General features: G+C 32.7%; 2 protein-coding genes and 1 long non-coding RNA gene across 3 annotated transcripts; 1 reads left to right on the top strand and 2 right to left on the bottom strand.

Moving 5' to 3' along the window:
• Window positions 1-9115: 9115 nt before the first annotated feature.
• LOC123671363 (tigger transposable element-derived protein 4-like) lies at window positions 9116-11277 on the bottom strand. Its single transcript, XM_045605152.1, has 2 exons — window positions 10508-11277; window positions 9116-10447 (listed from the first exon to the last, which is right to left on the bottom strand). Exons 1-2 carry the CDS (start codon window positions 10900-10902, stop codon window positions 9226-9228), a joined length of 1617 nt encoding a protein of 538 aa, XP_045461108.1. The 5' UTR covers window positions 10903-11277; the 3' UTR covers window positions 9116-9225.
• A 2576-nt stretch (window positions 11278-13853) lies between these two features.
• Window positions 13854-26704, bottom strand: LOC123671362. Its single transcript, XR_006746084.1, has 3 exons — window positions 26302-26704; window positions 16649-16841; window positions 13854-16257 (listed from the first exon to the last, which is right to left on the bottom strand). It is a non-coding gene; the product is annotated as an uncharacterized LOC123671362 (long non-coding RNA).
• LOC123671361 lies at window positions 20035-24142 on the top strand. Its single transcript, XM_045605151.1, has 3 exons — window positions 20035-20241; window positions 23174-23543; window positions 23792-24142. Exons 2-3 carry the CDS (start codon window positions 23196-23198, stop codon window positions 23954-23956), a joined length of 513 nt encoding a protein of 170 aa, XP_045461107.1. The 5' UTR covers window positions 20035-20241; window positions 23174-23195; the 3' UTR covers window positions 23957-24142.
• Window positions 26705-26947: the final 243 nt, after the last annotated feature.

Here is a 26947-nt window from a genome sequence, read left to right as displayed (position 1 = left end):
ACCTTCAACAAACTTATTTGAAATTAAATGGAGAAATCAACTAAAACGTGTGCACTCAACAACGCATGTAGCATTATGTGCAGTATTAGCGGAGATATAAATGTTTTTCGATATCGCCATTTTTCCAATTTCAGCTTATAACTCGAAAACAAAAGAAGATGGCCTAAAATGAATACTACCCTCGTTATTTTCCCAGAAAAAGAGATCGAGAATAGGGTATCAGATTTTGTCTATCTCCTCCGGTTTAAAAGTTGTAGTGCTAAAACATCGAAATTTGCCCACCCTGAACAATAAGAAAGAAATATTGTGATGGGTCACTTTCAATATTGCTCAAAGGATAAACCACAAAATTCAGTGACCCACTTACGTAAAACACCCTGTACGAACTGTAATTTCCAGAGTCAAAAAATGGCTCTCCGAAGGCAGAGAGAACACAATTTTAGTGCAGACACAAACACCGTATTCCAGTCCAACAGACCGCTCCGTAATGTCAGATTTTATTTTCTTGTAAACCATTGTATTACAACATGATAAATCTTTTGTTTTTTTTGTTAAAGAGGGTTCGTAATTCTATAAGTTTTGAGCAACAACATCGGTCTGGTTTTTCACAAACATAAGTCTTCGTAGGGTAACTTGGTATTTACCAATTACCACTAACTTCTCAGAAGTAAAAATCTTAGAATTTCTATGAAAGGAACGAACTGAGCGAAGGTTTTCAAAATAAATAATAAATAACGTGGCAATAACCATTTAAGAATCGGTTTATATTTATATAGACTCTAGTTTGTTGTACCGACAAGGTCATTTAAATACTTTCAGGTAAGTAGGTATATGGTTAAAGCTTCAAATCTTACTTGCTATAAAGTATAATATATTTTGAAGGATTCCGGCTAGTCAGAATCCAGAAAATGAACAATGCAACAAATGCTACAATCTCACACGATCAAGAACAAATCGATCTAGAACATGGCAAAAGTTCTGAAATCAGAATATAAGCACTCACACCAATCTCCCTGTATAACAGCCTGCATCTCTAATGCCGACCTAGACCACATGGATAAAATGAAAAAATACATGAAGATGAACGCCCGGCCAAGAGGAAAATGGGAATCATAGGGGCAACCAAGGTCGTAGATATCTTTTTTGTTCAACCTTTCATGAGGTAGTTCGTCCATGAGGATTCTTCTTGTTATTCCTTTGTACGCTACAGTATTTCGTACTATTACCTAAATATCATCGATAAAACGAGTATTATTCTCGAAAGTTAATTGTGAATTGTGATTAATATGTATACCAAAAATTTCAAAGAAGTTGGTTTTGTTCGTAATATTACTTATAATATTTGTAACTTACTCTGAATATCGTGTATCTAAAGTTTGCTTAAATGAATATTATGTACTTTAAAGTACTCTACCCTGAAAAATGCATATAACAAGCATGGGAGAGGGGATTAAAGCTTTGACTACTTTTGCTGACAAGGGGAAAAATATTGTTAAAGAATCTATCTTTTTATTATTCCTTCTCTCCACAACTGAATACTCAACTATTGATAACGTTTGTGTCGCGTTTCTTTTTCTTATTTGGAAAAGTACTGTGCTGCTGTCAATAGTAGACTAGTCTAGCTGCCAGTGGGCAAAGGATAGAAAACTATCGATATATTGTATGGATATTTTCTCTAATTCTGTGGTTATTCCGTTCATTCTTCCACATCTTGTAGAACAAAATCGTGCGAGAATATATCAGAAACGCACAGTTTTCATGGTTATATTTTATTATTCTATGTTGGTACTCCGAACTTTCCGCCACGGCTCTATCTGTCAATTCATCAATTTGCCTTAAAGGAATTAGTTCTGCCAACCAACATTTTTCAATGCAAAAATCACTAAATTATATTTATGGAAATATTTCATTAATTTCAATGAAAATGCAATGAATTAGAGAAAATAATGTATAATACTCGTACAGAAGGCTCATTCTACCACTCGTTCATTCCAAAACTCGCCACTTCGTGGCTCGTTTTTGAATTTTGAACTCGTGGAAGAATACCAATGCCTTCTGCACTTGTATTATAAATAACTATTCTGACACTATCGTCTATCGAAATGTATCGAAATATGTAAGAGTAAAAATATCGATATATCGATAAATATCGATTTATATCGCTATAATATTTTGCTCCCATTTTTATGGAGTATTTTCGTTTAGCAGAATTTCAGTTCTGCAATTTTTCATATCAATATTTATTTTAGAGTATCAAATTCGGTATTTTTTAATATTTCGCATTATGATTTCGACCACACGAAACATATTATGATAGGGTTGCATTAATCAAAAATTCTGATTATTTATCGTGAGTCGTGACCAGATTCAGTTGAAAACACGTATTTAGTAGTTTGCTTCCATTTTCATGGAATATTTTCAATATATAGAATTTCAAAACTGGAAATACTACCTATTGTGTAGGTGAATATGGGGTAGGTACAAGTATAGTATAAGGAATGGAATTCTTATTTATACTATGCTACAAGGGATCTTGAGGATTCCAGCAATAACCAATAAATGGTTTAGAACGTTTGGGTACAAAAAGATATTTGAAGGAAGCCGTTGAATAATATTCCAATTTTATTGTTTCTATTTATTTCTGAAGTTTTCTGCAATATTGAGTCATAACTTTCTATTTTCGATGTGTAGAATTTCAAAACTGCTAGATATCGAAAATATTCGATATTTGTTTTTGAGTGTCAAATTCGTTATTTTTCAATATTTCGCATTATGATTTCTATCACTGGAAACCTATTATGCTCGAGTTCCATTAGTCAAAAATCCTGATTTATCGTGACAGGATTAAGTTGAATATGACATATTTAGTAGTTTGCTCCTATTTCTATGGAATATTTTCGATATGTAGAATTTCAGTTTTGAAATTCTACATATCAACATTTATTTAAGAGTATCAAATTCGATATTTTTTTAATATTTCCGCTTATAATTTCGACCGCACGAAACATATTATGTTTTTGTTACATAAGTCGAAAATTATGATTTATCGTGACCAGATTCAGTTGAAAACGACATATTAAGGTATATTATTTTACTAACAATTTTATGGAATATTTTCGTTATGCAGAATTTCAGTTTTGCGATTTATGATCTAGTTATTCTAGTTACATTATTCAAAAATTCTGATTTATCGTGACCAGATTCAGTTGAAAACACCTACACTGCGCAAAAAATTAACGCACATTCTGAAAATCTCAATTTTAATGAAAGTTAACTCTACATTGACTTTATAACTTATTTTTTATGTTCTCTCGGGAAGGTTTTGAATGAAACAAGACACATTAAATGGAAGAAAAATTCAGGATTTCACCGAATCTTATGTGAAAGAAGAGAAATAAACAATTTTCAAAATACAGGAATGCTGATAATTGATTTAATACTTGGTATTTCCACCCCTTGCGTTAATTACAGCTCGACAACGACGGTTCATACTCAAAATGAGTGATCTTAAAATGTTCTGATCTAATCCTTCCCAGATTTCTCTGAGTTGGATTCCTAAGTCATTAAGAGTAGCTGGATGATTTTCTGAACTTCTCAGCCTTCTATTGAGGTTGTCCCAAACCTGCTCAATCGGATTGAGATCTGGACTTCTTGCTGGCCATTCCATTCGAGAGACTTCAAGCTCTTCAAGGTACTCCTGAACGAGGCGCGCACGATGGGCTCTGGCATTATCGTCCATAAAAATGAAATTTTCACCAATGTATGGGGCAAATGGCACTACATGCTCTTCAAGAATGTTCCTTATATACCTATCAGCATTCATAGCTCCATTATCAACGACCACTAGGTCTGTGCGAGCAGTCAGAGATATTCCACGCCATATATTTTCTCCTTAGATCATAGCCTTATGTTATCTACGAAAGAGGAATTTAGGACAGCTGATGTTCCTGACTATTCATCAGCACTGAGCGATCACGGTAAGCAGATATGCTTTTGTAATGATAAAGTATTATACAAGTTTGTCCTTTTTTAGGTAATGATGGACTCGGGAATTCACTAAATGATTTGTTTCAGTGAGACTGGCTAAATTAGAGTGAAATAGACCTTTTTGCATAAATAAAACTTTGGCAACAAATTGTCCTAGCTTGTTATTTTCTGTTTACGTATCGAATGAAAAATCTGAAAGCCGTATCAAAAAATATGTCGGAAACTATAAATGTCATTAGCTAATTTGAAATGAAATAAGCTAAAATATCAGTTGTTATACTGAAGGAGTTTTCCAAAAAGAGCTGTCATTTTGATATTAAAGAAAACGAGTATATTTTAAGAGAAATTAATGAATGTTTATTTCAATGTAGAGGAAGATTTGTCAATAACGATGGAAAACGATATCGGCCAAATAGAAATTTACATCTACTCTTTCATTCTGTAATTTTTCTTCGGAATATTCTACTAGTTACCCATAGGCTTTATTTTGATATTCCTGTTTGCGTATGCTGAACTTTTTATTTTCCATCGACAGGTTTTCTGCTTAAATATTTCGATGAAACCTATCAGTTCCGACGGTACCTGATAAATTGCAAGATGTCTGTGACCATCTGAAATCCGACCCGGATACTCAATAAAACAATCTCTTGACTGGCAGGTTTCGATGGCAGCGAGGGATGGCAGTCAGTGTAGACTAGCTACCATTTGGACGCAAGCCACTTGGACGCCTGCTTCCAAACACTCGAAAAAACGCCTCGTGAGTGGCGGGCATTATAAAGCGCATTCATCAGCGCTGACTTTCCGAACTCGCCCATTGGTGAGATATTAGGAAGGTAGCAGAACCACTTTGGAACTTTAATTTTATTTTTGGCCATAATTTTAGGCTAATTTATCAACCTATTGAAACATTTTTCCTCTCAAATTGTCAGAGAAATCCCTCTTTCTGCTAGCTCAACGTTAAGCTAGCAAAACCTAAAAGCCTAATCAGTGCTTGATACTTGATTTGACATGAGATTGAAAAACTACTACTTTACTTGATTTCAAGTCAAGTCAAGCTGAGTAGCTTGAAAATCAAGTCAAGTCGTGAATCCTGCCTTCATCAATTTGTGTGTAATAAATGTGATGGGTCGGGAACGTGAGATATTTTATAAAAGTATGAAATAAATGAGAGACTTACTCGTACAGAGGCATGATTTGAAATGGGTTATAAATTTTTCATTTCAGTTTTTTTTACATGTCTACTGGTTGGGCTACGAGGGTCAACATTTTGAAATTGGGTTGTTGAAATATTACAGATGGTATTATAAAGCTATCTCAAAAATAATTTCACTATAATTTCAATGAAGTATTACTTGTGGAATGTAAATTTGAGCTAATGCAAGGATTTTAATGGCTTTTATAAAGGAAACGTTTCATATTTTTTGATTCTGTTTTCATATTCGTGTCAGATATAAAAATATACAATCCTGAAACATTTCAACAATGAGATTTTTTTTCGCTTTACCAAGACATGTAAAAAAAAATTTCTTCGGTTTATGGCAAATTTTTTTCACAAAAATTCTTATAAAATTGAGTTCATTCAGAAAATTATATTCGAAATCGAAAAACAATGACGAGCATTTCAGGTTTTCCGCCATTTTGAAAGTTCTTAATTTTTTCTGAATTGAGCACTTAAAATTAGTTATTCTGATGTGACCACAAACTGGAAAGCCATAGGTTGTACAAAACTGATCACACTCAGTAGAATATTGCTTATAAATGAAGTATCTCTCTTATCCTTCTAAAACGTATGTATGTATAATGTCATAGACAAAAATTATTCTCCCGGTGTCATCTAAATTCTACACGACTAGCACCCTGTTGGTTAAAATGGAGAAATCCATAAGGAGGAACCCATAGCCCCGAAGGATATCGTACCTGATGTGCAATAAATAACATATTAACTATAATTTCTACCCACAGCAGTTGAATAAACAACCAAACTGTCCCTTGAATTTTGCCGACAAAAGAAATGAAACTAATGATATGTCATAAATGAAATTGAAATATCCATGACAAGAAACACATGGTATTCGCCAAAGAATATCGCATGGGCAATACAATAAATAACAAAGTAATTAATGATATAGTCTAAAGTGGAAAAAGTTTTCAAAATATACAGGGTGTCCCAGAAGTAGTTGTACATACTTTCATCAGAGGTAGAGTAGGACAAAGTGAGTATAATAATGAAACCATCATCAAAACAAAACCAAACATATCCGCAGAATTTATTGAAACTTGGAATGGTAAAAGGTATTGACATATGGTGATGTTGAGTCAGAGAGATCTCAGTGATGTTCAGTCACTTCTTAGAAAATAAATAAGCTAATTCACTGAATCCAAGCTCAACTATTAACGAAGGACGAACTGGAATTGACTTTTTTTTAATTGTTGATTTTAACTTCAAGCTGTCTGTTTAGCGTTAGTTCTATGAGTTTTTTTTATAAATCTGAATCTTCAGCATTTGCGAAAGGATTTATTGCTTCAAAAATTTTTTTAACAACAGTCATTGCGTTATTGTTAGAGGAAAATCAGAAGAATATTATATTAAAAAGAGAAAATTCTTATCTTGAAAAAATAATCAAATCGTATTGTACATTTCATCCTTGCTCCAAATTTCTCGCAAAGAGTAATTATTGATGAAATTTTCCATCTTTTATAAATCGGTAAAAAAAGTGCTTCGTTTTTAGGTAATGTGGATAAGAAAATTGCAAGCTTTCAGATGATGAAATAAGGATATTTTGACTCCTTTGGTAGTTTTTCTATTTTTTTCCGCACTGAATCTTGTCAAGAGAAATTTTCTTGTTTATTTCGAATGTCTTGCGATGCAAAACATTTTCCAGAATCTCTTCCACCGCCAGCTTCATTCATTCCTCTCCAGTTGTATATAGTTTTAACTTTAATCATAATCTTTTTGTTTTGAATTTATCGTTGTTTTTAAGTTTTTCTAGGTCTTAAGAATAAGACAACTTCCTTAGGGAATAAGTGTCTTATATTATGCGATTATTGATTAACTCTGTAATTTATATTTATTGTTTTAGCTATTCCATTCTAAATGAATAACACATAATATATGACCTACTGCTCAAAATTTCAATCCGATTTTGATATCTATATTTAATTATTATTGTTCAATTTGAAATCAACTGAACGTTTTTAAAAAAATGTGTTTGCAAGTTTTGGTCTATATTATTTTAGTTGAATTTAGTTTAGTTTAGTGAAGTTTTCTGTTGAAGATTTCTGTTGATAGCAGAACGTTTTCAAGAAAATGTATTTGCAAGATTTTGTCTGTAACACTTTAGTTAAATTTAGTTAGGTTTAGTGAAATTTTGTAAGTATTCCTGTTGATAGCAGCTTCTCTTTTTTTGTACATATTTTTGCTGATTTTCAATAAATCTTTGTAATTTCGAAATAATGTAGCGCAAGGAGTATTGAAGGTCTTATAAATAATGACTTTATTACTTATTACTATAATAGGTTTTTATAGAACTTAAATAAATATCGCACAAAACACCTACCCGGTGATTTGATACGATTAATATATAAAAACTTGATGGTTTCTAGATCATTTTATTTCCTGAGTTTAACAGAATTAAATTATTCTGAATTAATTCAATTCAATATCAATCAACAGTATTAACAAAAACCATTTCAAAACAACTATCTGTTGCATTTTTTGTATCATAATTTCTATAAATAAAGGCCTTTATCATTATTCAGCACTTTCCAACTAATTAAATAAATAAATAATTGAATGAATAATTAAATCAATGAATAAATGAATTAATAAATTAATAAACAAATGAATAAATAAATAATTGAATCTTGATTCTTTTATTTCCCAATATCTACAAAAACTACAATTATTCTGAATTAATTCAATTGAATATCGAACAACAGAATCAACGAAAACTATTACGAAATCACTATGATTCCCAACGAATAAAATGAATGAAAAATTGAATGAATAAATAAATATGTAATCATTGAATGATTTAATTAATAAATAAATAACTAAATAAATGAATGTTGATCCTTTTATTTCCTGAGGTCTACAAAAATGTTTACTATTCTGAATCAATTCAATTGAATATCAATTAACAGAATTAACGAAAACTATTTCAAAACAACTATGATTAAGCATTTTCCAACAAATTAAAAGAATGAATAAATAAACCAATGAATAAATACATAAATTAATTAATAAATGAATGAATAAATAAATGGATAAATGAATGAATAAATAATTGACTGAATAAATAAATAATAACGGGGGGTATTAACCCTCAAGCAACCCCCTGAATTCAACACTGATGAATACTAACCATTCGGGAAAAATAGATGTAACGTCAGTAACGAGGAGGATGGTGCACAAATCGTAAAGTTAGAATTTTATTCATAAGAAATTTAATTGATATGATTGTGAACTGAGGTATCAAAATTCACAAGCGGCAAAAGTTGAATAGCCTACAGGCGGCAAATCTGTGAATCTGCTGGTATACGATATTAATGGAGATTATTGAGAAATATGAGTCTCAGTGTTTATGCCGCCATAATGATCATGAAATAGATTCTTTGAAGTTTGAATAGCACACAGTTTCATTCAATAATCCTTGATTTTGTGTGGTTACTTTTTTTACTGATTTACTGATATCAATCCGAAATTTTTTAAAGCCATAAATAATGGTTATGAATTAATTGAAAATTATTTGTTCAAAGAAGGCAAAATAACAAAAAGCCGAGACCCCGTTAGGACTCATCTTGAGGTCCACCACAAACGCGGACCTCATTTTTAGAGTGAGTACATAAAAATATTTTGGAAATATATATTTTTTTATGTGTATAGGGTAATCCGGAGCACAATTTAAAATTATTTTCATATACACAGAGTGTTCGAAAACAAAGCTATAGACCAAAATTACACTTTTTTCAATGTAATATCCCATATATGAATTCAAAATTGGAATGACAAGCTCAAATAATGAGGAGTTTCTTCATATTACAGTCGAACCTCTATAACTCAAACTTGAAGGGAAAGCGAAAAAAGTTCGAGTTATGGAGAGTTCAACTTAGAGAAATATCCAACACATACTTTCCAAAAAAAATTTATTACCTCATAATAATAATATAACAAACTAAAATTCATTTCTGATAACTTGAATCATCCAAACTAGAATATGATCTTAAAACAATAACGAATTAAAAAAAATCAGTTATTAAAGTTTGCCTAAATGTTTTATTGTTTAGACGATAGGCTTCAAATTTCTTGCTTATTTCGAATATGAGAGTTAAATCGTCATCAGTTGCAGCCTCATTCATTGAAAACGCAAGCCGAATGGTTTCAATTGCTTTAGCAACTTCAGCGTCAGAAGGCTTTTGTCTTGCAGCTCCTACACTGTCATCTTCATCGTCATCTTCAGGTATGGTCTCTGAAAAATTTTCCAAGTCTTCTTGTTTATTGTTCACATATTCCAAGATCTCATCCTCTGAAGGATTTTCACTTGTTATAAGATCCACGTCCACATTTATATATTCCTCCAAAGAAACCTTATCATCAGCATTCAATACCTCCAAACATTTAAAAACAGACTCTTGGAGATCTAAAGCTACCTTTTGTTCACTGGTCATAATTTTTTTCAATTCTGATAGCGGCAGTTCGTCTTCATAGTCATAGAAGTTATGTGTCCCAAAACCAGCCTTTCTGAAGCAGTTTTGAATAGTCTCCTGGGTTAAATCTACTCTCCACACTGCCGCCGACGTATGAATGCAATCCAAGAGATCAATTTTGGGGATAGTGCCATTGGACTCAAATCCATCTAGTACTGTTTGTAAGATCCTGCGTTTATAATGAAATTTGAAACTTTTTATAATTCCCTGATCAAGAGGCTGTAATTTTGATGTCGTATTGGGTGGAAAAAAAATCAACTTTATTGCCTTCAATCGATGATCGATATTTGGATGAGCAGGGCAGTTGTCAATCAGTAATAGAACTCTACGATTTTGAAGTTGGAAATGTTTGTCTAGATTCAACAACCACTTTTCAAATATCTCACTCGTCATCCAGGCCTTTTTGTTACTGTAATAAGTAAGGGGTAAACATTTCACTCCTGCGAAACATCGTGGCTTTGCGCTTTTCCCTATTATTACAGGTTTCAATTTCTCACTGCCACTCATATTTGCTGCTAATAAAAGAGTCACCCTTTCCTTGGATAATTTGCCTCCGTAACATTTTTCATTTTTGAAAGTTAAGGTTTTATCTGGTAAGCATTTGAAGAACAACCCAGTCTCATCTGCGTTGAAAATATCGTCAGCTTCGTAAGGAGCTAAAATTGTAGGAAGAACATCTCGAATCCAGTTATCACACTCTTCTTGATTAACAGCAGCACTTTCCCCACACGCTTTTTTTTGCAATACACCATGTCTAAAACGGGAAAAATAAACATGTACTCATGTATCGAACAGAAACAATAAGAATCATTACCTTTTTTTGAATTTTTCAAGCCATCCCGAGCTAGCCTTGAAATTTTCATCTCCCAATTTTCTGGAAAAATCTAATGCCTTCTGTTGCAAAATGGGCCCTGAGATTGGCAAATTTGCTTTTCTTGAAGCTTCGAACCACTTGATCAATGCAGTGTTCACTTTCTTCTTAGGCTTATTTCGCTTCACTACACAAGGGTTATTCACTTCTGCACCAAACTTAGCTATTGTATCTTTGTTTTTTATTATAGTGCATAATGTACTTTTCGGAATATCATATTCTTGGCAAATGATTTTTCTGTTGACACGATTTTCCACTTTTTTTAAAATTTCTAACTTCTTTCCGATCGTTAAAGACTTCAGTTTACGCGGCTTCGACATCTCACCAACTCCAAACATATTTCATTCCAGAATCAGATTGGTGTTATTGTTATGATGTTTCATTCGCGGTATTTCACACTTGGTTGGGGGAATACCCTAAAATGTCGGTAACGCGAGCATCTCAGCCAGCTACGCTGACACCTTGTGGCAAGAAGCCAAAACTCCGATTTGATTGTTTTCGAATGTTCGACTTAAAGAGATCTTTACTCTGAACGGACGCATCATTGAGTTCGAGTTGAAGAGGTGTTCGAGTTATAGAAATTCGAGTTATAGAGGTCGAAATACAGGGAATTTTCGAGAATGTGAAGGGAACGCTCAGAGAGTACGAGTTGAAGAGGGGTTCGAGTTATAGAGGTTCGAGTTATAGAGGTTCGACTGTACTTTATAACTTATAAGTATTTACGAGAAAATGGCGAAAAATTGAAAATAAGGGGTTTTTTCAATTGGTATTCGTGATTAATGAAGAAATCAACTAATAATAGCCAAAAACTTCCTTATTTTTGCACACCCTAAAAACTATAAAGTTCAGGAACAGAAAAACCTAAAAAAAAAAAAATTTCTATATTAATGTTCACGTAAAATGAGATAGAAAATAGAAACTGGGGAACTGGGGGAACGTTCCCCCCCCCCAAATGGCCCGGGCACCTCTTAAATTTTGCCGGCCCTCTTAGAATTTGACATTCTAAGGCTCGAATAATTACAAGATCAGCAAAAATTTCACTTTCAATACATTTTGTGGAAAACCATATTATTGAACGGCAAAAAATGGCGTCCCAAAATGGCGGAGGTGTCTGGGGTCCACATTTTCAGTATTTTTAGTATCTAAAAGTTCCCCCCCCCCAAAAGTGGGGCCTGGATCCGCGCCTGATACACATTGAAAAGAAAATATTTTCGAAGTATTTTTATTTAAACCCTTAAAATGAGATCCGCGTCTGTGGTGGGCCACCCGGTATATAAATACTGTGAAGCCACTTGCATTTGATCAAAAAAAGGGATTCAAATTTGTATTCATAGATAGGCTTATTCAAAATCCACTCGAAAATAAAATCTCAATACAAAACAGAAAATTCTTATCCCACAATAAGCATTCCAAATTAGCATTGTTATAGTATATCCAAAGTCACTTGAATGAGTCCATAAAAACACTTCGCCATAGATGTCCCATTAAAATGGATACCGCGATCCGCTAAATACCAGGGTTTATTTGAAAATACTGTTAGGCAATAAGTTCACTGGCCTCAAAGGAATTTCTGGAAACTTGGACAACCCTTGTCTAATCGAAATATTCTGGTTTCCTCCAAGTGACTTTGGATAGATTATACAAATGACATCTGCAACTGAGTGCATCTGCAAGTACGATTTACGAATATAGATAATCAGCCAGATGCAAATGAAAAATTTTTGAAGTACAAAAGCAAATGCTTGTATGACATGTTGGAACTCGATAAAATTCTGTTGTGTTTCTACAGGGTGTTTCCTAAACATGCGGCAAAAATTCAGGGGGTTGTTCCTTGGACTATTCTAAGAATATTTTGTCCTTTGATGATTTTTGAAAAACCTATTTGTTTCGAAGATATAGGGGAAACAAAATTTCAGATAAAAACATTTTATTATGAAAAATTACATGAAAATTCAACTCAACCTACAAAAACTGTTGAAAATGACCACCTCTAGCCAGCATACAAGCATCCAATCTTCTCCTCATTGACTGCCGAACCCTTCCAAAAACACCAGGATCATTTCTTATTAAGTTACACCCAGCAATGATCCGATTTCGCAAGTCTTCCACATTTTCTACTGGAGTGGTATAAACTAATGATTTTAGATGGCCCCATAGGAAATAATCTAAGGGGTTTAAGTCCGGGGAACGAGCAGGCCATAAATGAGGTCCACCTCTTCCAATCCAGCGATCTCCGTATGTTAATGTTAAAAACTCACGAGCAACCAAACTAAAATGCGCTGGTGCACCATCGTGCATAAACCACATTGCATGTCTTATTGCCAATGGTACATCCTCCAAAAACAGAGGTAACGTTTGTTCTAAAAAGTTGCGATACACGTCCCCGGTAAGTCTTTCTGGTAAAAATATCGGCCCTATTAGGCAGTCACCCACAATACCAACCCAAACATTCAATGAGAACTGATGTTGAAAACGATCTTCAATTACCTCATGTGGATTTTCGTCGGCCCATACATGGTTGTTATGAAAATTTCTTATTGCATTTCTTGAGAAATTCGCTTCATCGGTAAAAAGAATCAGCGTCAGTAATTGAGGAATTTGAACTAATGTGGTTAAAAGCCATTGACAAAATGCAATACGTGGGGGAAAATCAGTAGGAATAAGTGCCTGAACGCGTTGCATATGGTATGGGTATCACAAATTGTCTTTAAGAATTTTCCAAACAGTCTTATTACTCACATTCAAAGTATTGGAAATTTTTCGAGTAGAAGTACTAGGGTCTTCTTCGATCATGTCCAGCACATTCTCTTCCAGTTCCACCGTTCTTACTGTGTTTGGTTTTCCTGGCCCCCCCATTTTTTTCAATGCGCCTGTTTCATGCAGACGTTGATGAATATTTTGAAACATTTTTCTGTCAGGAATATTACGCCCAGGAAATCGTTCAATGTACAACCTCCTAGCTTTTAATGAATTTCCATCAGCAAGTCCATAAATGAAATGCATGTCAGTCATCTCGGTGTTTGTATAGCGATTCATAATAGTCAAAGATAAAATGTTAATTGCTAATACATCACAAAACGAATTCAAATGAAAACCGTGTTTAATCTGTATTCCTTTACCATCTGCACTTATCAATTTTTAGTCAAAAAACTGGCCGTTTTTAGTAATTGGAATGTTGTTAAACAAATTTAAAAATAAATTGTACCTACTTAGTAAACACAGTGCGGTACGCATTTTTATTTAAACTATTATTAATTTTAAAAATATGAAAAATGTTGTTCGCCCTGTATCTTCGAAACAAAGAGGTTTTTCAAAAATCATCCAAGGACAAAACATGCTTAAAATAGTCCAAGGAACAACCCCCTGAATTTTTGCCGCATGTTTAGGAAACACCCTGTATAATAGTCCTGCAGTCTAATTGCTCGAACAAAACAAATTTCTCGCAAAATATAAAAAACTGCATTTTATTCCCTGCTAGAAATTGCTTCTGTTCGAACAATATTGTGTCTGTTTCGAAAGACTGTCATAGATTTCTCAAGGGTGAAAATTTTGTGAAGTTTAAGGACTTCACTCACTCACTTTCAATTATGACTGTTTCGAAAGTTTTTAATTGGCATTTTGGATATTCAATTATGCTGAACAATTAATTGACAGCTTTACATTTTTTGTTGATTGCCGAGTTTTGAGCAAGCTAGTAATGTTTAAGCAATTTCACAGATTTTAATAAACTAGCAAATGAAATTCGTTTCGAACCTTCCGGGAAAGAACTTTTGAATACATTCAACACTTGTTTTTTTTTTAAATTATACATAATATTATCATTAGCCGGTCCTGGATACCAGAGAGGTAATGGCCAAGGCCCCTAGGGAGGTTGTCAATTTTATTAACGTCGTTGACGACCTCCCTAGGTTTCTATGAATGAGTAGGGTAGTGAACAAAAGATCTGCATGGTCGCAGTTCCCGAAAGGCTCACCGAAGCAAAACGACCCCAGTTCAAATAATAATAATAATAATAATATTATCATTACAACTTCTCCCCATGTTTTGGCTGAAAAAATCTAAATCTATTGTAATGAATTTCCTCAACAAAGATGTAGGTCTTTTCAATCCGTTTTCATAATCAGTCATAATTTTTGAAAAATGCCATTTTCTTCATTTTCAATATTTTTAGGAGCTTCCAAACTGCTCTTAGAATCTTCACACCCGAAACTATCCAAACATCTTCGAATGTCACTTCATCTCGAAATTCGACTACAGGAGTACCAGAAGCACTACTTGAATAATCGCATTCTGATAATGACGATTTCTCATCGAGATTCAATACGGAAAGAGGTTCGTTGTCATTGGCCACCAACATATTTTCAGTGTCATCTAGCCTAGTTCATGTATTGGCAGTTGCATATAGCCCTAGAAAATTTGTTACAATGCTAATTCTGAAAGCTCTTCTGAATGACATTACTGTGGAATTTCTGTAAGATCTCCCTCTCCAACCGAGAGGATCTTGAATAAGTCCTCCAATTTTTTATATCAAATGCAAATTGCTTGAAGCAATTTGCTTCATATCATTCATAAAAAAAATTAAAGCATGAAAATTAAATGGTCTCATTAATTTTATATTTTTAAACAAATATTCAAATAATTCATAACCGTGTTCAATGTTCAATTCAAAGCATCAAATAAGTTATTCATGGTTCTACGAAGCGTGCAGTATTTTCAGCTGTTGGTTAAATGAATTCACCAGTCCTTAGGGCGGTTCATTATGTCAGCATATACACTGTAACGTCTGTAATCAGTGGCGACGCTAGGGGCGAGGGGGGCCAGGGCCCCTCTGAAATACTGCTGCCCCCTCTAAAATTTGAAATACTAAGGCTAGAATAATCACAAGATCATAGCATAGCTGAACCATAATTTCGCTTCACTTTGGCCACCCCAAAAAAAAGATCCAGCCCCCCTTTGTCACCCATGTTTTTGAAAGCTGGCGTCGCCACTGACTATAAATGAGCTGATAATTTCACATTAATCTTTTGATAAGAATTTTGTTTCAGATGTTTATCGGTCAGAAAAGGTAATCTGTATTTTCCACGAGCTGTATATGTATTTCTTTTATTTGAGGGAATCAGTCCTTACTTGATGGAAATTCATATTGATTTGGTAAAAATAAATATAAGCACTTTTTAATTTCCACAGATTTCTGTGGAAATTGAAAAATAGTGCTTATATTTATTTCTTTTATCATTAGAACCAGAGCCTGCTAGCAGGATAATGTTTTTGCCAAATTCACCATGATCCTCAATTTCATCGGTTTTTATTATAATCTATATTTCTTTTGATACTCATTTCATCAAAATTGTGAAAATATTTTTTGTTCTTGAGCATCATCGACCAATTTGTCAGCCATGACTTTAGTGTCGAAACCTCTGGCAACTGGAGCCCTTTCTGTGCACAAACTTATTAATAGGTGATAGGACCTCAGTAAAAAAGAGCAAAAGTTATTTTTTTTAGGAGGCGGACAAGGCGTCGTTTTCTTATGCTGCATCTGCATGCTCATGAAAGTGTCCTCATCGCTTAATTGAAAGAGCTTTATTTTACTCAAAAGGTTCCATTGCATCATCCAAATTTTCCTGCTTTGAAGTGTCATCTTTAACATAGGGTACTGGCTCACCGAAAAATGACATTAACCAAGGCAGCATCACCTGAAATAACGAATTTTTTATTGCATAAACATTACACAACTATTTGATGATAGTGTGACACTTGCAAAATCTCAACTAATAGGTCGGATCTGTTTTAACGGAATAGTCTACGGTTATGATTAATCTATCAACACAAAATTTGGCAAAAAACATGAATTGGAATGTATGAAAGGTATGTACGTATGTAGGTAATCACGGAAAAATTTCACTATTCAGTATTATGTATTTGATATTTTTTTCGAAAGACGGTGTAGAATGTTATGAAAAAAAAATATATATACATATATATATGATTATTAAAAAAAAAAAAATATATATATATATATATATATATATATATATTGTTATGGAATGGTATTATCAACTTATAAAATCAATGAGAATACATTACCAGACTCTATCTTTCGGAAACTACAGCAAATTCATCAAATAGATAATAAAATTTAACTTGATAAGATCCAATAACTTTAAAGAAAGTAGAGTAACTTTATTCATTTATTCCATTCACTTGCACATTATAAAAGTAGCATTAATCCAATATTTCTAAAGTTCTATATCAATTTTCATTTAAAACATCTCAGGATCTGAAACACAAAAAAATATTATTAAAATTCAAGTTCAATTTGATAAAATCAACAAAAGATATTTAGTATCAGAAACCATTTATATATCATGTAAATAATGTTAAAAGAGTCAAAAGACTGAATATTCAATTTTCATTCATAATGATAAAGTATAATCATTTATTTTATATTTCCTATGTTAATTTTCATGAAATAGCTTGTGATCTAGTGAATTACATCTAGATATAATCTCATAAATGTAATATTAGCCAAAATTCCTAATAAAATTGTAAATAATGGATAGGGATAGGATATCGAATGATAAATCAGGGATTCCAAAGTAATTAATGTCTCAAACATACAAAAATGTATATAATTCTTTAGATTATAGTATAATTTAAAAATATGTAATAGATTTTAGGAGCATAGAAGACGATACCATACCATAGCATAGAACGAGGATGAAATAGATGAAGATTTAGATACGTAAATATAAGATAAGATTAATATAAATTTAGTTATTAGATAAGAATTTTTTTTATAGTTAGTGAATTTCGAAAATATTAATTAAATTTTTAAACAAAATTGAATTTGAATTGAACCCTCCTGAGATATAGAGTCGGCACAAAATTATATAAATTATAGTATCAAATTTAGTTATTGGATCGAATCAATTTAAATCAAATCAACAAAAAAGTAAACTCAGCTTGCATATACGATCCATAACAATATATATTTATATTTTCTTTTTGGAATATTTTTCCTGAATTTTCTATATTGTTCTAGTTATGTGATCAATTCAAAATGTCGCACTTATTATCAACAACACTCAAAATCTCTATTGTGCTCACAGAAATATTAGGTAATATCTTTTCGATATTCTTCTCTAATTTTTTCAATTTCTATCACTTCAAATTGTCATATATCCAAAAGAAATTTGTAGGTTCTCCGGACGCACGAACAGAATCGACTTTGAGTAGGGATTCTTCATCAGTGAGTCAAACCTTATCGTTTGAGATCATTGAGACCATCCGGATCTTGGAGCTGGGTCCTTAGAGATAACCAATGTGTACGATAAATGTATTATTTATAACCTTCGAATTCCTCTATAATATGAACTCAAATTAATTCTTGGCCGCTCATTCGGAAAATATAAAAATCACAAGAAATTCTTCAATTCCATCTTGGAGTTGGGCCCTATATGTAGCCTATGTGTACGAAAAATTACCCTTGCTAGAACTTTCATTTCTCTATAAGATGAACCTAATTTTATTACGCTCGCGCATTCAGAAATTAAATCGAAAATGACGAAAGTGAGTTTGACCGTGGTGGAGCTGACATTACCAGGCTAAAATTATTTTTGACTCTACAGGGTGGTTCGAAAGTAGTGAAACACGATACCATCCTGTTTTTCAAGTGAATTTTTCCAATTTTTATATCATAATGCCATTTGAATAAATGGACTTATTGGCATTTTTCAAGGTCATTTTCTAAAAATTACGGTGTCTCTCGGACAACCTGTAGAGTGATCTGTAACTTTGCAGAAGTCGTGAAAACTTTTCGGTAATCCAATATAAAAAATCAGACTATTATATCGAATTGTTTTCAAAATATAATCTCTAGTTCAAACCATTAAAACCATGAAATTTTCCATGTGGCATACATGAAAAAGTACCACAGATAAATGATAACAAGTGGAGTATTTCAAAATCAAAATTTCATGAAAATTATGAGTATGATATAAACATTGGGCATTTCCATTAAAAAAACAGGATGGTATCGTGTTTCACCACCTTCGGACTAGCCTGTAGAGTCCAAAATAATTTGAGCTTATGTGCTGAGAACGGTCGATTCCGTTAAAATTTGAATCATTCTCATAGCCAAAAATTTACAAGAGTAATCGACCGATCGAGCACTATTGGCTCAGCCTGTATTGAAGAGGGATCACTATGAGAATAAGGAACTTTATGAGTATAAGTACTAATTCTTGTTAGAGAATTAATTATCTTTCAGAAAGCCAATTTATTTTCAAAATGCAATATGATCTTATTGAATTAATTCTTGTTCTATTAGACACAAGAAGATCACGTTTCTAAGCGCTTGTTCCCAAACAAGTTCAACCCACTGATTAAAATTTAATTACCTTTTGGAAATATCTATTACCGCAGAAACCCCTCGAATTTAAACCACTCTACACACACCTCGTTACAGACGATATCTAAGAAATTCAAATTGTAACACCAGTCATACAGGGTGTCCCGGGAAGATTGCGACAAACAGATACCATGAATTAAGGACATCAGGGAGGACTCGTATCAAGAGGTTTCAATCGCCTGATATACCTGGGTTGATGTTCATCTTATGGGTGAAATTTCACATTTCAATCGACTTCAACTAATCGACTGAATAATTTCAAATTTTGAAGTTTTGTCACCCATTACTATCGTCTTCCTTCACAATTTCTAAAAAAAATTCACTCTTAAGGGAATATTTATTGAGCACCCTGTATCACCGTGCCAAACAGAGATTTAGAAATTTAATTCTTTGTGGTTACGAAGACGGACAAAAATTCTAATGTTCACGTACAGGGTGATCCAATATTCACGAAAATTGGAAAATTTTGGAATTTTCCTAGTCCTGATCTGATTTACTCGATTTCAGAAATATTGGAGGAAGGCGATAGTAAAGGGTGACAAAACTTCAATATTTGAAATTATCCGGTCGATTAGTTAAAGATTTATTGATCAGTGAAATTTCACCCATAATATGAACATCACCCTGTATATCTCAAACGAAGGCAGTCAGGCAATTGAAACCTCTTGATACGAATCCTCCATGATGTCCTTAATTCATGGTTACGTTTGTCGCATTGTTCCCGGGACACCCTGTATATTTACCCAAATAAAACACCAATAATAGTATGACTATAGCCATACTATTATTACATATATGTACCACATTTACCTAATATATTTTCGTCTTTTACTTTTGCTGGAAAAATGCTAAACTAGGAAACAAACAAACGGTTTCTGTTAGTATGAAATTCTTGTACATTTCTAGTTGAGATTTATACATACACCATATCATTTAAATACAATGAACTGTTCTTTCGCAACCTCACAAAAATGTTAATTATGTTAAACGATCAATTGACAATAAACCAATTTATTCAGTTTTACGAATAAATTTTATAATTCGACAACATAGTCTTATCATTTCAGTAGATGTCAGTATGCAGTCATATCAAGTGATAAAGAGTTTAAAGTCTAATATATCTTTAGCCTATAATGTTCAATAAACTCTTTCAAAGAAGTAATTGATGTTGACTTTTCTCATCCTAAACGAAAACCTAGAGGCAACTAGAAAGTGACAAGTGTTGTCTGTGCTTCAAGGATTCAATCCATTCTTTGACAGATTACAGGTAAGTTGAATGACAACCGTTTCATCATTTTAATTCTTTTGTCACCGAACTAGGATCAATAAGTTATCAAACAAAAGCATGAATAATAGGATTTGTATAGAAATCCGCTTTCGAAAAAAAATGTTCAATCAGTGAAAAAAGAAGAAAATTGTTCTGTAACTTAATTTAATTTGAAAGCATGCGAATATTCATTTCTTCTATGGATAGAGATAAACCACTAACTATTTTGAAATTTTGTACTTATTAAATAGATTAATTTAGTCATAAAATTTTAATATAAAAATCGAAAGTTCTGAATTTCATTATTCATTTCAGAAATTTCATTTTGGAGGAAAATATAATGTATAAAAGTTTATTGAGTCTACTTGATGAGGTTAATCCAATATAAATATCAAAAAATTGACAACATTATGTCCTTTCGCTTATAATAATATATCTTTATGATATATGTATTTGGTTTATTTTTGTCTTGGTATACAATTCCAATATATTTTTAATTCCGGTTCCGACACTTTTGAATCGGAGTTCAAAGAATGTTAAGACAATAGGTCAGAGAGATTTAGATCGACTGGAATTGGCAAAGGAGGAAAGTAGAGGATTCCTAGCCCCGAGCGGCAAATTTAGGGGTCGACAAATTCCAGCTTGGTGGACAAATTCACTAGGTTTTTTAGTGGATAACTGTAATTTCAAACACAAATTTAAATATGAAGATTAAGGAAACGTGAAAGTAAAACGCCTGCCATAAAAGTAACCCACAATAACCCCAGTTCGGAATTCCAAGAATTTCTAAATTTAAATAAATTGGGGTTATTCCGAAGGCATTCGTTTATGACCCTCGATTTATTGGTAGAAAAGCTCCGACTTATTGGCCTCTTCGGTGCGATTTTAATCCTCTGGACTACACAACTTCGTATCTTAAAAAAAAAGTGTGTTAATGACCTAATAGCTGATCCCCAACTATTTAGAATATTAATGGATTCTTTAGAAAAAAAGGATAGACTTGTGTTTTTGCGAAAAAGGAGGACATTTTGGACACTTGCTCTAATTGAATTTTATATTATGTTCTTAGTCTTTATTTAAATTTTCTTCTTGTTACTTCTCGTTTAATTAATAACTTTAACTTCATACTAGCATTACTTCATAATTTTCAAATCAAAATATTCCGAAAACGATACGTTGTATCGAGTTCTCCCAGGAGCACCTTTTTAGTTTAAAATTGAAGGATGTTGAGTTCTCTTGAATTCTTGATTGATAAATCTAACTTTGAAAAAGTTATGTTCAATAGTACTTGGTATGAACTGTGTAACTATCAACTAGTGCTTTCTATGAGAATCAGAAATAAAAATAAATTCATGGGATGTATCAGCTTCAAAAACATATTCCATATTCATATAAAAATTTCATCACAAAATGTAGCCAGTAGTTTCGGCAGAATCGTAAAATATGTGTGGACATTTTTTTTCTTTAACGCCCTTTACGTACCTTGGATACGGATGGCGTTACGAAAATTTTCATTAAGCAAACCCCCATTATTTTTTAGTTTCTACCTATTCTAAAATATAGAAGAAATAATAAACCAAAGTGTGTTTTCATCAAAGATATTGCGAATCTGGAGTATTTCGTCTAGTAGGTATCGTTTGTTCGAGTTAATTTGCTTACCTAAAAGGAATCTAATTGAGTAGAAAAATTGAAGCTTATTCGATTTCAAAAAAACTAAGGAGCCCTATGACGCGACGTCAAGGCCAATTGAGCGCTTGGAATGAGCGGAACTGTATATAAGTATGTTATATGTGACCCCCAAGGGCTTTTTTTAGAGCTATAGAACTTTAAATTGCAATAAAACAACGATGGATTATTCGATTGACATGAATTTTATTTATCCGCAAGATAATCTTGTGGCATTACATTTTAAATATGATTTCTGGCATATGACCACGGCTGGCTCGGATGTAGTCCAATCTGGACGTCTAATTTTCGATGACTTTTTCCAATATTTGTGGCCGTATATCGGCAATAACACGGCGAATGTTGTCTTCCAAATGGTCAAGGGTTGTGGCTTATCCGCATAGACCAATGACTTTACATAGCTTCACAGAAAGTAGTCTAGCGGTTTTAAATCACAAGATCTTGGAGGCCAATTCACAGATCCAAAACGTAAAATTAGGCGGTCACCAAACGTGTCTTTCAATAAATCGATTGTGGCACAAGCTGTGTGACATGTTGTGCCGTCTTGTTGGAACCACAGCTCCTGGACATCATGGTTGTTCAATTCAGGAATGAAAAAGTTAGTAATCATGGCTCTATACCGATCACCATTGACTGTAACGTTCTGGCCATCATCGTTTTTGAAGAAGTACGGACCAATGATTCCACCAGCCCATAAAGCGCACCAAACAGTCAGTTTTTCTGGATGTAACGGTGTTTCGACATACACTTGAGGATTAACTTCACTCCAAATGTGGCAGTTTTGTTTGTTGACGTAGCCATTCAACCAGAAGTGCGCTTCATCGCTAAACAAAATAAAATGGACGTAGTGCGCGATACGTATTCCGCACAGAACCATTATTTTCGAAATGAAATTGCACTATTTGAAAGCGTTGTTCAGGCGTGAGTCTTTTCATGATGAATTGCCAAACCAAACTGAGAATAAATCACTTGACAGCTGTTGAATCGGTCACCATCTTGAACAGTAATGCCAATTTAAAGTTATATACCTCGAAAAAAAACACCCGTTAAAAGGTTTGATTCACTGATGACGATTCTAATGATTCTATTCACAAATTAGATTTTGTCCAGCGCCTGTAAAACGTGAAGAGAGGCGAACATGTGAATATTTCGCATGTAGATTATAGATGTAAGATTTATAATAACACAGCCAGAAGTTTCCTTGATTTTATTTATTACCATATCACCTGTAGTTCTTTTTTTACAGATTATTACTTCAAACCGGCATCATGGATAACAGAAGTATAAGAAATGAAATAAAAGAACCTATATGCAGCTGCAAAACCAATCGCAATTATTTGATTATGTTGACATTAACAATTTTCCTCATTCTTTTTTCGGAAATATTTCTTTCGGTGTTCATTTATGCATTGAGGACTGAATTATCTAAAGATACTAAATCATATCAAGAAAAATATGAACATATCCAGCAGGAAATTTCAGAACTCCAAACAAAATTCGATAGAAGTATGGGATATATATCTGGGCAACCTGGAACAAATAGAAAAACTCGTGAAACCTATTCACAAGTACCTTACTCTGAGAGCTACTTCGAAAAAAGGAATCAAATGGTTAAGGTACATTCTATCCACAGAATATTTATATGCGTCTTACGAACGTTTCGATAACGATGTTGTTATCTTCAGGAACAAACATTTCGATTCATTATTTGTTTTATGAATTAGTAAGCTCTTTCATTCATTCTTGCTTAGTGGGTTGGTTGCTATATAGGTACATATTTCAAAATGGTCAAAATTTGAGTGTCAGTTTGTGATTTATCACTCGGTATTTTCAATTGATTGTTGATTTAATGTTGTTTCTACAGGAATACTCAGAGCTTTGTATGGTAGTTAAAACCTACTGCCCCCTATTAACAAATAGCATTAGTCAGGACGGTCATGAGACATCGAGTCAGTTTGCCATACCAAAATTAGATGATCAAGAAGCGATTCCAGGCCACAAAGGACTATCCGACTATCATAGGAATTAATTTCCATTAATTGTGAGTTCACTCTATAAGCCTAGAAATGAAAATATATCTATTTACAGCACCTTGAAACAGTGGCGCGGTGTGTTGTTCCATATCTGCAGTAAGAGAACAGATAGGAATATATTTTTTATAATGTTAATTTATTACTCAAGCTCGACATAATAAACATTTTGTTTTTCATAAAAAGTTTCTTAACTTTCTTTGGCTTAGACCCAATCCTATTTTCTTAAGGACAACATGTGCTTTCCCTAAAAGACCTAAAAATGACCCCTAATATTTTTTATGGTTGAGCTCACTAGTTTTCATCAAAAAAGTTTTTTTTCTAAAACTGGCAAGTATCCTTATTGAGTATGCAATTCACATCCTTAATCAATTTGTATAGATATAATGAATAATGGGAATAAGAAAGCCACATACATAAAAACTTCTTGATTGAGCAAAGTTTTGACCATACATATTGAAAGTCAAAGGTAATATTATACATTAATCAAGGATCTGTAATCACAGGTCTTCATGAATTTTCTATGATTCTGATAATGTAATCAGATTGAAATTTTTGAATATCCAAAATCTCATTTTGTTTCCAATATTCTTCTCAATTTTGTTGATGTCATCAGTTTGAAATTTCGCATCAAGGAGCTTGAAATTATCATTTCATATCAACAAGCAAAATCTTAACTCTGTCGGATCATTAGTCACAATTATGTATTTTTTCGACATTTTTTCTGAATATTCTACGGTTCTGGTTTCGAGATCAACCATAAATTTTGAACGAGGCATGAAATTCTCATTCCACATCCAAATTCAAATTTTCATTTCGATCGAATAGGCCGTTTGAAAATAAGAGGAGAACATAATATACGCAATCCTTAGGGCCGGTATTATAAAGAATAGTTGACCGTAGGTTGAGTTCAACGGAGCGTCAGCTATCAAAATCCACATTATAAAAGTCAAATCGTAGGTTCAACTCGAACTCAACTGGAAGTTGGCCTAACTGGTGGAAAGAGTTGAGTGTTTGCCTTGAACCGAAGGTTTATGGCATTGGCCGTTGAAGAAGATGAGGATATAACCTTACTTTCTTTGTTTACTGTTCATGTCTAGATGATATCTAGAAACTAGAAATGCACAAAACAACAACAAAAAAGAAGTCAAAATTATATGAATAGACTCTTTGTGAAATGAAAGAGATGATTTCCAGTTCTTGCCTTAGAAATACGTTTAAAACTAGAAACAACAAAATTGCTCATTGTGCATGGCATGTGCTATATCTATGACATAGGCATAATATTGCAAAAGAAACGAAAGAATTGAATCCAATGTATGATCCAAATGCAAGTGCTTAAATTGGGGATGTTCCTCAAATCAATGTTGTAACTGAGGGGGAGAGCATAGATCACGGGAGGAATTTTTTTTATATTTTTTGAAATTACATACTTCAATATAATTAAATGAAATCATAAAGAAATTTGAGATAAATTGTAGCATTCCAATATTATTTCTTCTACATGTCTTTTTGATTATGTATTCATATAATAGAATATGTATCTACATATTAACTGTATATGGATTGTATCTTTATTTATGAATGTTTTTTCATTTGTTTTCACAAATAGAAATAAATTTGATATAGGTATTATCTAATCATGATTATAATACTAGTATCCAAAATTTTTAGTTTTTCCAACATACATTGACCATGACGGAAAAAGGTTCGTATTGTGTGTTTGAAATTATATGAAATTATAAAAAGTTACCCAATCATATCAAATGCTGTTATAATTTATCTTAATATAAATAGGAAGTATTTATGAATATGTGGGTTATGCTAGAACCCTACAACTTGAGGGATTATTTTATATCTGAGATATTTATGGTAATTTAATTATGTTTGATCAGGACGTCATTTCATTTTAAATACATACTTTTAATTACAACACCGTCAACACCGAAGCGCTGAAAATATTTTAGATCGATGAGAAGAGCATTACCCAAGAAACCAAATTTTCAATAAAATCGTAACAGTTTAGGGTATCATCGACCGTGGCACACCCTGTATATAAATGAAAGATTCAAAAAATTATGAAAACTCTTGAATGAAACATATTTTCCCCTTTCATATATAAAAACAGAACATACAGTGGAAATAATAAAAAATTTATCAGTCAAATATTACATAAGATAATAAACAAATAAACATCATCTTAACTTAACAATAGTTTATAAAAAAACTGCTTCTCAATATGAATAAAATAGATTTCCGCTCAATGAATTATAAATAAAATTATGAAAAAACATATCAATACAATAGAAAAAACTAATAAAATTAAAAACACAGATCTACTTACTGAAGCTATTCTAAGTGAATAGAATTGATATTGCTGGGATTCCACATCGGTAAATATATAATTACACCACGAAATTATACCTATACATGAAGCATCAACATGCAGTAACACACTGATTGCCTTTATCTAAGCGAACAATATGATTCGTTTTTTTTTCTCTCCCGGTCTGATGGGAGTAGGACGTTTCAGTTGTTCAATTAGGGTATGATTTATTATGTATTTTGATATTTTGTAATAAATTTGAATTTCACTCATCTCACTTGTTAATATTTTGTCATATACAGAGTGCTAGGTTGGTCGATAACTCTTGTGAATTTTGGGCTAGAAGATGATTCAAATTTTTACAGAAGAAAAAAATGGCTGACGTCAAAAAGTACCACAGATAAATGATAACAAAGGGGGGTATTAGGTATTTCGAAATCAGAATTTCATGAAGATTATGTTATGAGTATGATAAAAAAAAATTGTTATTGAGAATCAAGTATTTTGGTTACCTTTCTATTCTTTGAATTCGAATGAATGAAAATATGGTGATCAGTGGCGTACCCAAGGGGGGATAAGGGTGAGGGTGAGTCTTTGACTTGTACATATATTTTAACCCAAGATTCCTGAGGTCAAAAGAAACACTTTTTTCCTTTACCATTTT

Source organism: Harmonia axyridis, chromosome 1 (genome assembly GCF_914767665.1).
Source record: "Harmonia axyridis chromosome 1, icHarAxyr1.1, whole genome shotgun sequence".
NCBI classification, from domain to species: Eukaryota; Metazoa; Arthropoda; class Insecta; order Coleoptera; family Coccinellidae; genus Harmonia; species Harmonia axyridis.
Note: the sequence above shows the minus strand (reverse complement) of the source record. Positions and strands in the feature narration are given on the sequence as shown.